General features: G+C 40.2%; 1 protein-coding gene across 1 annotated transcript in view; it reads right to left on the bottom strand.

The window, feature by feature from the left end:
* Window positions 1-909: 909 nt before the first annotated feature.
* ppap2d (phosphatidic acid phosphatase type 2D) overlaps window positions 910-16,899 on the bottom strand; it is a 17,047-nt gene continuing 1,057 nt past the window's right edge. Inside the window, exons 2-6 of the mRNA XM_037689078.1 lie at window positions 5,550-5,707; window positions 5,156-5,442; window positions 4,979-5,036; window positions 2,612-2,788; window positions 910-2,417 (exon numbers count right to left, since the gene is read on the bottom strand). Of these exons, the coding sequence (XP_037545006.1) occupies window positions 2,313-2,417; window positions 2,612-2,788; window positions 4,979-5,036; window positions 5,156-5,442; window positions 5,550-5,707 (785 nt within the window). The 3' untranslated portion in view covers window positions 910-2,312. The remainder of the gene's footprint in view (window positions 2,418-2,611; window positions 2,789-4,978; window positions 5,037-5,155; window positions 5,443-5,549; window positions 5,708-16,899) is intronic.

Genomic DNA, 16,899 nt, shown 5'->3' with positions numbered 1-16,899 from the left:
CCACACACACACACATAGTTTAAAAGGGGGAAAAAACAGCACCAAACTGCAAGAATTTAATAAAAACAAAAGTGAAAATAAAAATGCACAAGCGCTTCAAAAACATATCAGTGACTCAGAAACCATAATCTTAAATGTTGCTGTTTTGTCAAATTTTGTTTTTAAATTAATTTGAGTTTTATGTTCTTGTTTTATGTAAGTTTAAAGTAATGTGGTTTAACATATCTTTAAAACATATATCCTCTGTTTGTTGCTAAATACCGCTTTCTGCTTTATTGACTTTAATGAAATATTTTTAAATTTATTTTAAACTGTGAAACGTGTTTTTTCTTCTGTTTATAGGTTTCTCTCGTGTTTTTCTAATTGTGATTTTGTTTACAGTTTTGTCTTTTGGGTTTTTACACATCTGGCTAATTAACCAGCGATGGGGATGAGAGATTAAACACTGCATTTTTTTTCAGACCGCTATAAGTGAAAATAATAGAGGACAGACCAAGTCAAAAATATTTAACATTCACTTTAATAGTTTGGTTGTTTGAGTACAGTGGTTATTTCTTGCATTCACAGACAAAACAAACAAATAATTACTGGAAACACACAATATATATATATCTTTCTGATAACATCTGTGGCTCAGTCTAGTTGTTACAACAGGTACAAAAGCATGTCCCTGCACTTGCAAACACACTAACACAAGCATGTAAAATCTGTCCAAAACTTTGAACTAATACTTTTAAATTCTGTGTGGTTCATACAACTATTTACATACAGTTAGAAAAATTATGCTTTCAAGAAAAAATACAATGTATGAGTCTGAAATTACAAAAAAAAAATAAACACTGATTATTTAAACGTGATAATATACAGTATATAATATTGATTAGAATTAGAAAGTTCCATTATCTACGTTCAAGTGCTATTAATTACGATGCACAGGAGGGCGGCTGGGTTGCAGTCAAACATCTCCTGCCTTAGTGGCATAAATCAAGGTGCAGCTCAGAGATTCAGAGATAAAAGACTCAGAGAGTCCAGGGCCAAAAGTCAGAGGTTACAAAAATTCAGTCAAACCTCCACCTCTAAGAAAAGTGGTTAGTACAGAAAAAAATGGAAGGGAGGAAGGAGGGAAATTACCAGGTCAGATTCCTTCTGCTCACTACCTCGGTTACTCAAAAGAAAATGATAACATTGTACTGCAGCATGAATACTGATGTTTTTCTTTGCTTACACACAGGTCATAGTCAAAGCAATGCAGGGCGGTCTGATTAGAGCAGGAGCTGGAGGTAAAGATCGTTAAAAGTTCAAGCAAGCGCTCGTTGTTCTGTGGTTCTTAACAGCCGAGGTGTTCTGGGTTCAGTTCACAGCTGCTGGTTGATGTTTTCCAAACTGACTAGAGCATCGAAAAGAAAGAGGAGGCAGGCTCTTTTCTCATCCATCACCTAAAAGCAAAAAGTGATCCGATGTGCTCTGAAAGCTAAATGAAATGCGTCCGCACCAGAGAGAAGCTTTCAAAATTAGCAGCTTTTTAAAAAAAAAAATCATCTATAAAGTCCTGTTGTTTTTAATTGCATGTAAAAATATATATTTATATATGAAAAAGAATACTCTGCAGTTCTTTTCACTGGGCAGGCTCTTGTATGTGCTCTTGGAATTTCACATGTAAATATTAGGGATGTCCCGATCGTTGAGTAGTATGGATCAGCGGCCACACTCTGCCTCCGATCGCTGTTGTTGAACTGCCGTCTATGGTTTTACATCAACCGCTCGGCAATATGGCTGCCATTCAGCAGCTGTTGTGATGTAATGTCTCAAAACATCTGCAGTGCGAAAACATTTTTCAGTACATAATGACCGCAGTCCAGTAGCTACTTGCAATTTGGATGTTACTTTTGTTGGTAGTGATAGAGCTATCACGTTAAAAAATATGTTTTTTAAAAAACGTAGCTGAATACAACAGGTTCACCCAGCTAGCACAGAAAAACGGTTGCCATCACTTTAATGTATTTATGGTGTGTAATCTGCAAATCTGTGCTGCAGAAAAATGCAAAACAATGCAAGTGCTGGATTAAGGCTCAGATCACTGTGACAAGAAAAATACGAATCAGGACATCCCTAAAATATATATTAAACGAGTGCAGGACAGCATGTGTATCAGTGTGCCAGAACGTGTAAGCATTTGTTAGATTGTACACTTTTATCAAATACTTCTCTTACAACGATTCCCTTTCTTATATGAGAGTTTGTCTGCTATTCCCCGTTGTGCTGCAGTTCATCGTTCCTTTTCTTCTGATTTATGAAATGATTGCTTGCACCCGCTAGCAGACTGTTTGCTGACTGGACAGTGGACTTTCCAGGGACATGCTCGTGGGAGACAGGTCTGGACGGGTGCAGGGCTTAAACATGGAGGAGATGTAAATCGCCTGCAGGCACAGACACAAAGCTTGTCAGGAAATATACACAGACCACACATGCTGTCACTCATTGGCTGTTTATAAACACCAAGAGTAAGCAGACTGAGAAAAAATGAAAGAAAGATACTATTGTTTAAGTTTACAAATCTGGTAAAGACAAAGATTACTGTTATTTACAACTATATGGACAACTTTGGACATACCACCCAATATGCTGTTAGCCCCCCTTGGATGAAGCCAGTGAGGACATCAGTGGGGTGGTGTCGGTAGTCGGAGATGCGGCTCAGGCCTGTGTAGATTGCAAGTATCACTAGCAGGAACTGGACTAGCGGGCGCACTAACCGAGCTCCTCGCCATGATAGCCTCGCCTGCAGGTAGAACTGAGAAAATGACAATAAATATTAGTATTCTGTCCGCAAGCCTTTAATGTTTGCATCTAGATGTTTGTGTGTTAATGTATGCCCTACGAAGATAAAGTTGTCTTTATCTTTAATGACTAAAGTTCTGTAAACTCTGGCACTTTATTTGAAATATGTACATCCGTTCAATCTGGACCCAGAAGGAAAAAAGTAAACTTGGCCTTATTCCGTGAAGAACTTTCATGCCTTCTTTTGTTCAGATTAAAACACCACATCAAAGTGTGAGTCTAAGATTAAAATAGGTGGTTTAAAAATTTTGAGGTCAGGGAGCGATCGGGATGCTGATTAAGACATGGCTTTATGAGGCGGTTGGGGGACTGTCTAGGATCATGAGCCAGTGGGGAGCACATGGACTACATTCCTGTGGGAAAGATGAATCTCACCGGGTTTATCTCCACTTCTCCTATCTGAGCCTCGAGCAGGTGTTGCTCGTCCTGCTTCACACACTAGCAGCTGGCTACGATCCGGGTGGCATGTACCTACAGGTCTGACACATTCTCTCCATCTCTACACGTTGTCTACAGACTGAGACATTAGCAGCAAATGTATGTGCAGCGCTCTTAATGCCTGGACAGTGTGTTTGGAATGGGAGCCCTTGGATTATTCGGAGAACATCATCTAATTCAATTCAATTCAGTTTATTTATATAGCACCAAAGTCACACAGAAGTCATCTAAAGGCACTGAACAGGAACATTCATATATAAAAATAATAAGTTAACACTATTTTTCTGAGGAGCAGACTGCCTTGAATTTAACTCCATCGCAGAACTCTCATCTTGAGCAAACACAAAGGCAACAGTGGATAGGAAAAACTCCCTTATGAGGAAGAAACCTTCAGCAGAACCAAGCTCAGGACAAGCGGCCATCTGTTTCGACCAGCTGGGTTTGAGAGGAACAGGAAGGAGGAACAGATACACAATGGCAGGTTGAAAATCAACAAAAAAAAAATGGTGAAAATCACGTTAAGAGAGAAATAATATCCAATGAAAACTATTCAATTTTAACAATTTGTTTAAGAAAATTTGGTCAATTTGTCCTCCAGTAGTCTAAGCCTATAGCAGCATAACAAGCCAACCCTAACTATAGGATTTATCAAAAAGGAACGTCTTAAGCCCAGTCTTAAAACTGGACAATGTGTCAGCCTCATGGACAGAAACTGGAAGTTGGTTCCACAAGAGAGGAGCCTGATAACTGAAAGATAGTCCTTTCATTCTGCTTTTGGAAACTCTAGGAATTGCAAGTAAGCCTGCAGTCTGAGAGCGAAGTGCTCTGTTGGGAAAATATGGAACAATAAGATCTCAAATATAGGATGGAGCTAGGTTGTTGAGAGCTTTGTAGGTTAGAAGTAAGATTTTGAATTCAATTCTGAACTTCTCCTCAGTTGTCTTCTGCTTACTTTTTCTAATTCAGTCCAGCCATAGGCTCTTTTTTGGCTCAAAACCTGTTTTTATTCAGATTCCTGAGGGAAGTTTTGCCTCAGCTGTAAAATATACATTTGGGTCACCAAAAAACTACAAGGAATGTGAACAATCTACAAAACTGTGTCTCCCTCCAACTGTCCCTTATTGTCACAATGAAGCTATGACAACTGGGCAGTGCATTAATAGAGAGTGATGAAGAGATGGGGGGGGGGGGGGGGGTGTCTGCTGCTGAAAGAAGCCTGTCGATCTCTCAGCAGGCATTTTCAATCCTCCACCCTTTATGAGACCCACAACAAGGCCTCCTCTGTTTGTGGAGTCTCTTCATCTATTCACACTCCCTGTGGAAAACAGTCTCCCTCATTCTCCACCAGCTGCTCCTCCTGCAAGCCCCCCACCACCCCACCCCCATCTCTGTGTTTCAGCTGCGCTTTCGGTTTGAGGCAGGAGGCCTGTTGGGAAATGCTGCTCTCAAATATCTCCTCCTTTGCACTCAGGAGTGAAAGTGTTTAACAGCACAGCTCAGTGCATGTTTGACTAGGTTGGGCAACAGTTGCACACAATCTTCTTTAGCCTTAGGAGACTAGTGTCGTCTAGTGCTGTGTTTATTGACTGATTTTTTTATCTTATAGTACCAGATGCAGTAACTGTACCACAAGAGCTCAAGTGAAATTTAAGATCACATTACTGATGTGATGTTTACAAAGTGAGAGTAGTCGTACATAACTTACTGCCAAATAGAGCATGGTGTACATGGCAAAGGAAGCATGGCCGGAAAAAAAAGACTTCCTGAAAAAAAACATCAATAAGAGAAGCCACGTTACACATTAACCAGTCAAGTTTACTGACTGTATACCCCACCCTTGGTAAATGCATAAGCTGTGAGTAAAAGCACACATGCCACACACCTTGCCTCTTCCACCAACTTCTGGTTGGGTTGCCTGCAGTTGACCTGAGAGATGTAGCTGCCGGGGGTGCAGTTAATGGATGCATAGGTAATGTTACACACAGAGAGGAAGTATGGCCGCAGGCGACCCACGCTCAGCTTGGCCATATTTGTGAGAGACTGACACACGCTACAACCAAACAGGAAGCTTCCCAGTTCCTTGTACAGGCACGACACATAGTGGTTTTGGACAAAAGCACGTGAGTGTACACGGTGAAAACGCACCCGGTAGCATTCGCCCAATGCAATCTGAAAAACAAAGAAAAGAAACGGATTGACTGAAGTCCATTATATCATATCATATATTATGACAGCTTTTGATTTTTTATTTTATATATAAATATCATTGGCCTTACTGTTAAGCCAGTGATGCATATGCCTCCAATAGTGAGCAGGGCATCAGGAATGGCTTCCCGCTCCACGAAGGGGTAGGTGATGGTGGTGTCCCCGCAGAAGAACCCTCGCTTGTACGGAGTCACTGCCGTCAGTTCACACACAAAAAATGGGATGGCGGCTGATGAGAGTAAGGGAAAATAGGGGGGTGGGAGACGGGGGGATTAAAAAAACAAAAGATGGTTGATGAATGCCTGAGAATGGATATGCAAAACAAGGATCACAGAGAGACAGGGTAGCTAAGATCCAGAGATACTTTGGGAAAATATAAAGGTGGCTGTCTCCTGACTCACAGGAGAAAGTCATGAGATGCAACTTAATAAAGTCTACTGCCGTATCATGTGTCATTCATTTGGGAACATGACCTGCAAATATCTGGAGATCAGGCATTCCACTCATAGCTGTTTTAATCAGAGGAGCAGGAAAAAGAAGAGTTAATAGATCCAGAAACAGAAAGAGAAAGCCACAGGGATGTGATGTATATATGTAACTGCATTTTTACTGTAGTTTATTGTTGTCATTGTTTACTGTTGTTGGTGTCTGCACTTGATACTCTATGTTCTGTCCGGAACAGGTTCCTCTTGTAAATGAGTCCCAGCGGCTCAATGAGGCTAGCCTGTATAAATAAAGGTTGAATGAAAAAGTATATCATGATGGTGAAAATTCATTAAAGGTGGAAAAATTATAAGAGGAAGAAAGAAGAAAACACGAGAAGGCAAAGTTTAAACATAGTCAGCTGGCCAAAAAATGAAAAGATCAAATCACTGTAGAAAAAGCTAAATAGTCTTAAATATTCCATTGTTTTCCAGGAAAACAAACTAGAAATATTTTATTCCATTTTCAGTTATACTTACTGCTGCCCCACTCTACACTTCCTGACTGGTCACTGATTATATGAGCTCTGTATCAGGGAAAAAAAAGGTCAAGGTCTGGTTCACTTAAGCAAGCAAACATCATAGCCGGATGGTGAATATTTGTTGGGTTAAAGTTAAGCAACATTTTTCGTGGTGAGAGGTGGGGGTAATGGTTTTAACGCATGTTTTTATCTGGACTACAAACCTACAACCAATAACCCTGCCGAGGCTTGTCCAGCATTCTGCATTTCTCTGTCCCTTATCCTACGTCCTCTTGTCACCCCATGGAATGCAGTGAGAACATGGGACTAATCATTAACCTCTGTGCCTCTCTTTCTCATCCCCAGCCTGCTGGTTGGCTGGAACGCACCCAGGCCAAAACAGTGCTCCAGCCAGGGAATCTTTCAGGCTACGTGACTAGTGCACACAGGATGCGCATTTTAAATCAGGCAAAAAGGAACAATAAGCAAATTTTAACTCGAACACAAACAATTGTTTTATCATGTGTTTAGTCAATACAAGTGAACAATTTTGATTTTTAAAAGTTAAGAACTTAATTGCCAATGCTGCACTGGGAGATTTGCTCCAATTGTTTCAGCTGTATCCCCCCCCCCCCCCCCCCCCATTGTTTTCCTTGGTAAAATCATTCACTGGTAAAACACTTATCATAACTTCACCCAGTCAACAGCAAAGGTTATAACTTATACATCTAAGGTTATTAGCACGGAAAAATGCATAAAAGCTGCAGCCACACACTTGGCACTCTAACTATAGCTGAAACTCAACCTTCATTGCATATCAGTGTGAATTTATAACGTTCTGCTGCAGTCTAAAATGTGTGTTGGTGAACTCTGTTCAAAGTCATGTTGTCCTGAAAGAAAGACAAAACATGGAGATGTCCAGGAAGTAAGGGAGGGAACAGCAGAGGCACACACTGCAGACAGATAGCAGAGGCCGTGACGCCAACAAAGAGAAGAAGACAGATATGGGACACCTCTCATCTGACCCCAATCTCTCACTCATCTCATTCAGCTGCCATGTCTGCTGGCAGAGCATCTCACACACCTTCTGCAGGCATCCTTTAGGTTGAGCTTTGACCATGGACTCCGACTATTTTATCACTACATTATTATTACATTTTATTATTTTATTACTTCAGACATTAAAACATTAGGTACGTCGGATCCTTTAGAGTTTGGAGCAGGGATCTACAACTTTTACAATCAAAAGAGTCGTTTCTGCCCATTTGTTCAGTAAATTAAACGTGTCCGGAGCCACAATACCTGCTACAACTGGGATTCTTAACTGGTGGCCCATGGACCACTTTTAATTTTATTGGAGGGTGCTTTTGTGGACAGTAGGGGTGATTTTCTAAAACTGAATATATCTAATGAATTTTAACATTTGTTCATATTTTTACATTCTAAGACAAAATAAAAGACGAGATTCTTGTAAAGAAGGAAAAAATAATATGGTTTTTGCCCAGTTTCTAAAAACTAAAACAATAAACTATGCATTCTTATGTGATTTTTTTTTTTTATTGTAGAAAAATGATGTATCCTACTTTGAAGAAATAAAGCATAAAGCAAAAGTATGTTTTACCCCTTGTAATGTTTCTAGTATTCATGTATTTGCTAAATGAATTACAGGAAAACTATTAAAACAAGCCCTTTTAGTTGTTGTTATACCAACCAATAAAATTCAGTTTTATGTCAGTTTTGGTCAAAGCTTGAAAGAGCCGCTGCAGAGGAACCAAAGAGCCACATGTGGCTCCAGAGCCGCAGGTTGCAGAACCCTGATTTGGAGTGTTGTGTCAGCAAAAGATCGATATATATTTTTTATATTAGCAACATACATATTTAATGCAAAGTATCATAACGGGAAAACTTGTCTAATAGAAAAAAACTGATGTATTCATTTTGTCTGTACATTATGCATTCACTGTGGATTTTTTTGTTTAAATATAATATATGGCATAAAACTCTAAATACGGTTAAAGTGAAAATTAATCAAACAAAACCAAGAAAATGCATCTTTAAATGAAAAGCCCAAGAAAAGACACAACTTTTTGCTTATTTCAGACATTTTGCATTTGCTTCTAAAATGTGTTTCGAACCATTCTGTTGGCGATCTTTTGTTTTCAAAGATGTTCAACACTTGAATACTAATGATGCGCTTTAAATGTAATTGAACCCATTTTTTAACAAAAAGAGGCAGCAGATTTTTGCTTCCATAAAATCCATTACCGGCCCCCTTTCTGACTTCTGGACAGATTTTACAACACAGCCAATTCTTTTTCACTACCGGTGATCGATATGTTGCTGCATTGACAGAGAGATAATGGATAGGACCTCCATTAAGACCAAAACACTCCACTGTTACGCAATGAACATGGACATTATAGGAGATCATTTTCGGTGTTGTCTAATGGGAAATATGAAGTGCTGAGCCAGACAAAGATATGTTTTATCACCCAGAGGCTGCCAATAGGAATGTGCTGCTTTCCCATTTTTGCAGTCTAATTTACCTCTAACAAGCATTAAATAATTGTTACTATAAAGTGGTAAATAGTGGTCATATAAAGAAAGAAGTGACTACAAAATTCATTTTCCTCTTGAGTATGAGTTTTTCAAAGTATAACAAAACGCAAAGCAAATTTACTAGAAACTACGTGTTTGCATAATCTCCTGCATTGCAAGCTGTTGTGTAGAAGCCAACCTTTTAGCTTTGCAACTACATTAAAACTGTTTTCACAACAAGACATTAAAACTCTCCAGAGACTCTCACATCATCTCTCAGGCAGCTGTGAGCAAACCTCTGCACCTGGCCCAGGCATGCTTAAAAGAGAGCAAGCGCTGGAGGATCTGCAAAGGAACTGAAAGTAGGCAGAGAAGTGGGTCGGCTCACACAGCCGAGCCAAAAAATGTGCTGCTCACTGGGTCTGACATCCAAAGCCAGAACGCTTTTCAAATGCTCAAAAGGGACAGAAGGAAAGAAAGAGTGAAAGAAAGAAAGAGGGGGATAAGGAGGGAGGAAGGAGGAGAGGGAATATGTGCCTCACTCTGAGAAATTCTTCTGGTTCTAATTTACACATCTATGACCACAGCCCAGAATGAGCTCATTGTGAGAGGAGAAAAACAACAACCAATAGCAAGAACATTAAAAAAAAAAAAAAGTCTACGGAGAAATTGGTTAAAGCAAAAATTAAAACAAAAGAAAACTGATAGTAATGTTGGCCAGCTGCAGATAAATGCGATGTCAAGGTAGAACCTGTGCTGAAATGCACGGTCAGAAAGTAAGACGACGATTAAAAGAGTCTTAAGATAATAACGTTGGTGTGAGAAAAATTTGGAGGAGCGATGGAAGATGCAGCAATGGATTTTCTATAAGGAACAGCAGAAGGAGGCGATTAGTGGTGGTTCTGGAATGTGAGGGTCAAAGATCTGAGCTCTGCTGAGACCCACTCTGTAAACAAGACCCTGCCTCAACCAGGAGAATACCCCTAACATGCCTGTCGCTTAACATAAGCATATACACCTATAAACCACACTTGGATGCAAATAAACCAAAGCCACAACCACAGAAACTAACAGACAGCCCAGTCAACCATAAAAAAATACACATCAGAACCTGGACTAAAATTAATCACCCAATGGAAGAAAGAAAAAAAAAGCACGCTAGCGCAGGACACTTCACTTGGAGCAGCTCGTTAGGTCTAGATAAATTATTGCGTCTGTTGCTATTTGACATACAGCCTGCACAACCTCATAGATTAGTGTGACTGCCTAAAGCTACATCTAAACAACAGTAATGGTTATCTGCGTCATCACACCCAATAATATTTGACTGTCCAGGCCTAGTTACACATTTGCCCTTTGACAAAAGTGGAGGACGTCCAATTAGTGACCTGTCAACACAGGTCCATCTGGCCTACAGCTTGGCTCCGGAGTGAGCCATGCAACCCCCTTTACGGGTGGTCTATCCTCACAAGGCCTCTTACCAGCTTGCATGTCCAACATTTCCAAACAAAACTGTGAGCTGCTTGTTTACATTCAAGTCAACCCTTTAAAAATAATAAGTTAGTGAACTAAATCATGCAGTGTTGTAATATCAATGTTTTCAGGCAGGAACGTTGCTGGTAGCATCACAAGGAGCGGTAAGCCATTTTCATATACTGGTACTAATAAACAGCAGCACGGTGTTGGTCTGGGTGTGCTTGTGCAATTATTTGTGCAATCATTACTTTAGCACCACAAAGCTGTCTTCATAAGCTAGCCTTGATCTTATATTTGTTTTAAACGTGAAATTTCAGCAATGTAGTTTTAGTAAAGGTAGGAAATGTTTCTTTGCTTTAAAATAATCTGGAAGATTCTATGACAGACTCAAATGTGCACAATTAAGACATAAACAAACCAACTATTGTGTTGCAAGTCAAAAACCTTTAAAGACTATGATCATTCACACCAAATTAGCTATTATTATTAGCAGACATATGCTGTTATACCCTAATAAAACACTATGAGTTTACTATCCTAGTGCAATTTTATTTTTTGCTTCTGTTCTTCCTTGGTGGCCCAGTTCAGATGATGAACAGCCAGCAAAACAATAGCTAGACTTCTGCAGACACACCTTTCTTTATCTATATTTACTGTATTGTTCTTGTAAACTGATGTATTTTGTCTGCCTTGATGGCATAACCAAGAGATTTATCAGCAAAGACAAAGGTGATATGAGTCACAACAGTCTTGAAAACGGAACCATCTCTTATCGCCAACATCTTCTGTAGCAGGACCCCAAACAATCCTAAGTAAACCTCCAGATTCTTGAATAATTCCTTATTCAGAGAGTGAATGACCCAAAGAGAAACAAACAGCTCAAGGCACCTCTTTGCCTCAAAATATTACTATCTACAGGCTAAATCATCACACACATAAAAGAATACCAAACTAAAAGCTTGTTTTTTTCCAGATGCAGTGCCTCCAACTGCCTTTAAATCACTTTATTTTCAAAAAGTCTACCAGGAGAGATCTTGTGTGCCCTTTCCACTGTTATTGTTGCCACTGGCCAGTGGAGACATGCTACCCACAGCTGTGTCTGTTCTCTCCACACTTGACTGCTCTGCTTCCTGGAGCCCAGATTTGGAGCTCAGGGTGTGAGTGGGGAGGTTTGAAGTGGGTTGCATGTCTTCCTGTCTGATCCAACAGGAACATAAGGGACGAGCCATTGTGGTATATACCTTGGAAAGTTTGAAAGGTTTCCCAGGAGGTGTTTGTGGAGTGAAGGTAAGGTTATAAACAGTAAGGTGAGGGCAATGTTAAACGTGATACAAGGATGTAGTTCAGACTCTAAGCAATGCATTTGGCATGCCATAGACTGGTTGTAGAAGTTTTATATGAAAGGAAAGAGTTAAAGGCGTAAGGCTGTTTGGTCAGTTAAACATGCATTTGGAGCGACTTCAAAGAGATGCTTGAAAGCACTCAAAGAGGGACATTTCCCTTCTATCAAACATGGCACAGACATAAGATTGTCTTAATGATTGCTAACCATGCAATCGTACAAGGAGGGTTCTTCACGTCTTCTTCTTGGGGGGCAAACAGTAGCAGACAAGTCATTAAATGTCAGAGACACAAAGGCAATGCTACTGTTTTAAGTTAGAGTCAGAAAGATGGTACGCCTCTCCAGATCTATTCTAGCTAATGAGCATAGAGAACTAAGAGTGCTGCACACATCTTTATTCACTCATTATGACTAATACCTGTGGACCACCCAAGGCACTTATGCAACTGTCATCTAGAAGATTGCAGCTGTCTCATTAAAATCACATTTGAAGCTTTTTTCCCCTGTTTGAATATATCTTATTTTCTGAACATTATTTCCACACTGAGACACAAACGAGCAGCTGTGTTTATGATCCCTTAGGTGCCCATGTGTCTGACCTTTGACTCCTACTGTAGATCTTCAACCCTTTGTATCTTTCCATATCCCTCCCATGGGTCTTCACTCATTCAGGCTCTCACTTGCCTCTCAGCCTTTAGGCATCTGAGAAACGTCTTATAGCTCTGAGTTGACTGTAAGAAACTAACAGGTGAAGGAAGTAATATAATAAAGTACAGTGAGTAGGAGCCATGTGGCGTTTCTGCAGAAAAGCACACCTAATGGATTCTTGAACCTCTACGCTGCTGTCAAATGGAAAGGAGACGCATTAAAACACGAACAAGGGAGAGTAAGCAAAGTCACTTCTTCCACTGGCTAATGATTTGATTGAGCCCTTCTTAATGGCTCTCCATCTGTCTGCCGCAGAGTGACACCAATTTGTTCCATAACTTCAGAGAGTCGGTGCCCAAGACATTCAGCAAAGCAGCACCGGTAAATTTGTCAACAAACAGCAAGCACATGGCAGCTAGTAGCGTCTGCATTAGGAGCCGAATGGCTCATACACTTTTACACACACACACACACACAAATTTACAAACATAAGACACAATTTCATATTCCTGGGCTTGTACACACAAGCGCGTCATGACGTGTTGGCCTTTTGCTGTCTTACTCACTCGGCAGCTTTCTCTACCTAAAGAAAAGAATCACAAACCCTCTTACAGAAATTAACCACATGCCCAAAACACAAGCAGGCACGAAGAAACTAAAACCCACTCTCACACCTGACTACTGTGTGAACACAACTTAAATAAATCCAGACACAGTTTGAAGAAAAGAGAAGGGTAAAAAGAGAAGCCCTGAGCAGAGATAAGCTTGAGGGAACAGGCCCGTCCAGAATTCTGATCAGCAAAGTAGATACGAGTCATCTGGTCCTTGCATGCCGCTTCATGTCGAGTACAAAATCACTTAGTAGTGATTGACTGTATCCTGCCTTTCTTTTCCATTGTGTGCAGACGCTTCTTCTGTTGCAAGAATCACTTTCTTGTGGTTAACAAAGAATTAAGAACATTTTAATCACTTGTAACCATCTGAACTTTTATAGGCTATTTGAGCGTATACATGTGTGTGAAAATAACATAGTTTAGTAATTAACCTCCAGTTGAAGGTCAAGCCTGAAGGCATTCAGTGTTCTGGTGTACGCCATCTTTATACACTGTTTAATTGTCCTTGGGGGGTGATGACAGAGTAAGGTTCGCCAATGCAGAAGGGAAACAGCAAAGTCGGCTGGAAGGCCTGTCCGTGCTTGCTCCTCAGAAATGATAAACACCCCAAATCTCCTGACCTCTTGGTGGCTGGATGCTAAAGCTTGGTCACATCCATAGGGCGTAGATTTTGTCAGCTCTCTTTCAGTCAAAACCTAATAGTCCTAGCAGGCATACAATTTAAAATACAAGTAAACACGTGTCCGGATTTAAGCTTTTTGCATTTTGCAGCTCACATGAAGGACAGGAGCACAGCTGAACCAGAACAATCCATCTTTGTGAAGAATGCCTTATGTGCATATCCTAGAAGCCCCATAAACAGCACTGCCTTAGTAGTGAGCCACAGTGATTGTAGACAAGCCTGACGTTGAGTAAGAATAAGATCAGTTAAAGTCTCTTAATTTCCACACACACATTAAAAATACCACAACATACTAACTTTATGTCACCACTTTGAGGCAAATAGCTAAACCCCAACATGAAAGTCATGAATGCTTCTCTCTTCAGCTGGTCACATAATTACAATGACGCCTCAGGATAAAATTCCACCATCACAGTAGTGAAAAAGCCCCTTTACACGATGGATCATGCTGCCAGGTCAACTGTCTGAAACGAATCCAATGACGGTATTTTTAAGGGAGAATTTTGTTACTCAGAGATAAAAAAGGCAAAGAGAAAAGAATGGACCAATTCATCTCTAATAAGGGAGAGCATTTACTGCCAAATGCCAAGAGATGAGTCAAATTAGGCATCTGCTGACAATAGCATGATGATTTCAAGGATGGAGACATGCAGGATGCAGTCAGACTGACGGCAGACGATAATTTAGGGCTAATAACATCAGTTATTAGCAAGTATGTGTTGGAATGTACATTTCCAATACTCTTATTTTAGACTTTGTCATGTATAATAGTAGCTAATATTATTGTAGATCCGATTATGAATGCAGCTTGTGAACACGTATAGATAAAAATACAGCACGTTTATTGTTCTTTTTGATGTCTATATCATCTAATTCAAAAAGATGTGCATATTTTCTCTACAAACTTGTACACAATGTCTCAGCTTCATCCTGTAGGGTCATGGGGGAGTTGACTAGCTGACACTGCTGGGAGGTGGTGGGGTACATCCTGCACAGGACCAGTCCGTCAGGCAACTAGCACAAACATGCACATCCACACTCATATTTGCTGCCAGTTTGGAATCAGTAATTACCTCACACGCCTGTTCTGGGACTATGGGAGGAAGCAGGAGTACTTGGAGAAACCTCATGCAGCAACGTGAAGAACAAACAAACTCCACAAGTAACGCAGCAGGTTTAAACTCAGAGCCTTCCTGCTGAGAGCTGCATTTTATTTCCTGAACTCCTGAAAACAGTTATTTGGAAATGAGAAATCTATTTAGGCTCCAGTTTCGCATATTTTAGATGTCTTAATCCACTCAGTTGAGTCCCACTGGATGTTCTGTAATTCAGACCCAGCACAGTTATCTACACAATGGGGGGGGGCGGGTGGTGAGAGGGGTCAAGGCACGCAGCTTTGTGCAAAAGCAAGCTGCATGCACAAACTCCTGACAAAGATCCTTCTCCATGTGCTGACTGACGATGAGTCCCTGTCCGCTTCCCAACAACCAGAGCTGTGTGCAGAGTGAACAGCTGTAATTGCATACCTTTAGGGGTTGAGAATTTTATGGTAGTGAAGCTAAGTGTCTCGCACTGCTGTTTTGTTTGTCTCATTATTTCTGAGGTTGTAACTGCCAACGAGCATTAGACCCGTTGGTCTGCCTTGACGGGTTCTACCTCTCTTCTGTTTGCTACCCAAATGGGTAAACACTTACTCACACAACACTGATGCTCCCGTCTCTACGTTTGTCACGAAAGCATACAAACCTACAGAACACGGCTCATATCCTCCCAACCAGCAAAACTCCTCGCAACTATTCTGAGGTTTGAACTTCGTGTGACAAAAGGAGATTGGACCCTTTCTGTTTAAGGCCCCCGTCCTATTGAACATAGGAAATCTCAGACACGTTTGGCATCTTTATCACAAAGTATTTGTTGTTGTTGTTCACCTTCTAGAAGAAAAAATAAGCCAACAGAGCCATGATGCATTCAGTTTAGTCAATATAGTCATCCAGACAAGCCTAAATTGGTTTTAACTGAAATATTATGTTGATTTTTTTATTAATGCACTTTTGCTCTATATTACACAAAATATAACAGAGCATTAGAAACAACACATAGAGCTGAAATTAGATAGAATATGCAACTAACACAATATTATTTCAGTTTCTTTTCTCCAAATACAATAACTGTTCAGTTTAATGCTTCATTTAACATTTTTACAACTTTTACTATATTTTTTTGTTGCTTTTCAGAGAGAAAAAAGTTAAATCTCCTTTTTTAAGATAGTGTCTAAATTGAGAATTTACTCTTTTTTTTATCACTGTGCGTTTGTTATTTAAGACTCGTTTTTTATAAGCTGAGTTATTACACCCTGACAAATTAAAACCTACATCCGTAGCAGATTGAAATAAAAATAATGAGCACGTTTGTGCACATCAGATATGAGTTTTCTTTTTTCTCTGTAACACACGATCAAACTTAAGATCTAAACCAGGGGTGTCAAATTCACCTACGAAAGGGGGCCAAAATTAAAACCTTTTTCAAACTAAGGGCCGGTTTCAGAAACTTCATGAACTCAAATCAGATACCCAACATCTTTTCTTGGTTGCAGGTTCCTCAACAAGAGTTTGATTGGTCTCGTTTGATGTTCTCAGTTGCACTTTTGACATCATAATCAATGATTCCTGGAAACAATTAAAGTGATAGAAGTATTTTACATTTAAAATAACATCTTGGGGGCCAGATAAGATGTCAACGGGGGCCACATTTTGCCCCCGGGCCTTGAGTTTGACACATATGATCTAAATGAATAAAGCGTGTGACATTTTGAGTTTTAAATTTTCAGCTTTTAAAAATATATGAAGAAATACTTATTTGTTCTATATTTTTAACCCCAGTATTCTTTTGTATATTCAGGACATGTAACTCATCTTCTCTCACTCCTCGCAGTTATTTCTGACATTCAAATGCTTTTTTGCTCAAACTGGTGGCTCAGGATAATCCCACACAGTGAGGACTGGCTGAGGAGCTCGTGAACGTGGGGGTAATTTTCGGCACGAGAACATAAGCACGAGGCCTGGTTTTTTACCCCAGTTCCCACGTTCTTCTCCCGGGAACTGTGCGGGGGTTGCCATGGGAACAGATGAATTCTCGGGACAACTCCGCTGCTGCCAGATGACCCCCCCCCCCCCCCCCC

The sequence above is a fragment of the Nematolebias whitei genome, chromosome 15, assembly GCF_014905685.2.
Source record: "Nematolebias whitei isolate Nwh7 chromosome 15, NemWhi1, whole genome shotgun sequence".
NCBI lineage: Eukaryota > Metazoa > Chordata > Actinopteri > Cyprinodontiformes > Rivulidae > Nematolebias > Nematolebias whitei.
Note: the sequence above shows the minus strand (reverse complement) of the source record. Positions and strands in the feature narration are given on the sequence as shown.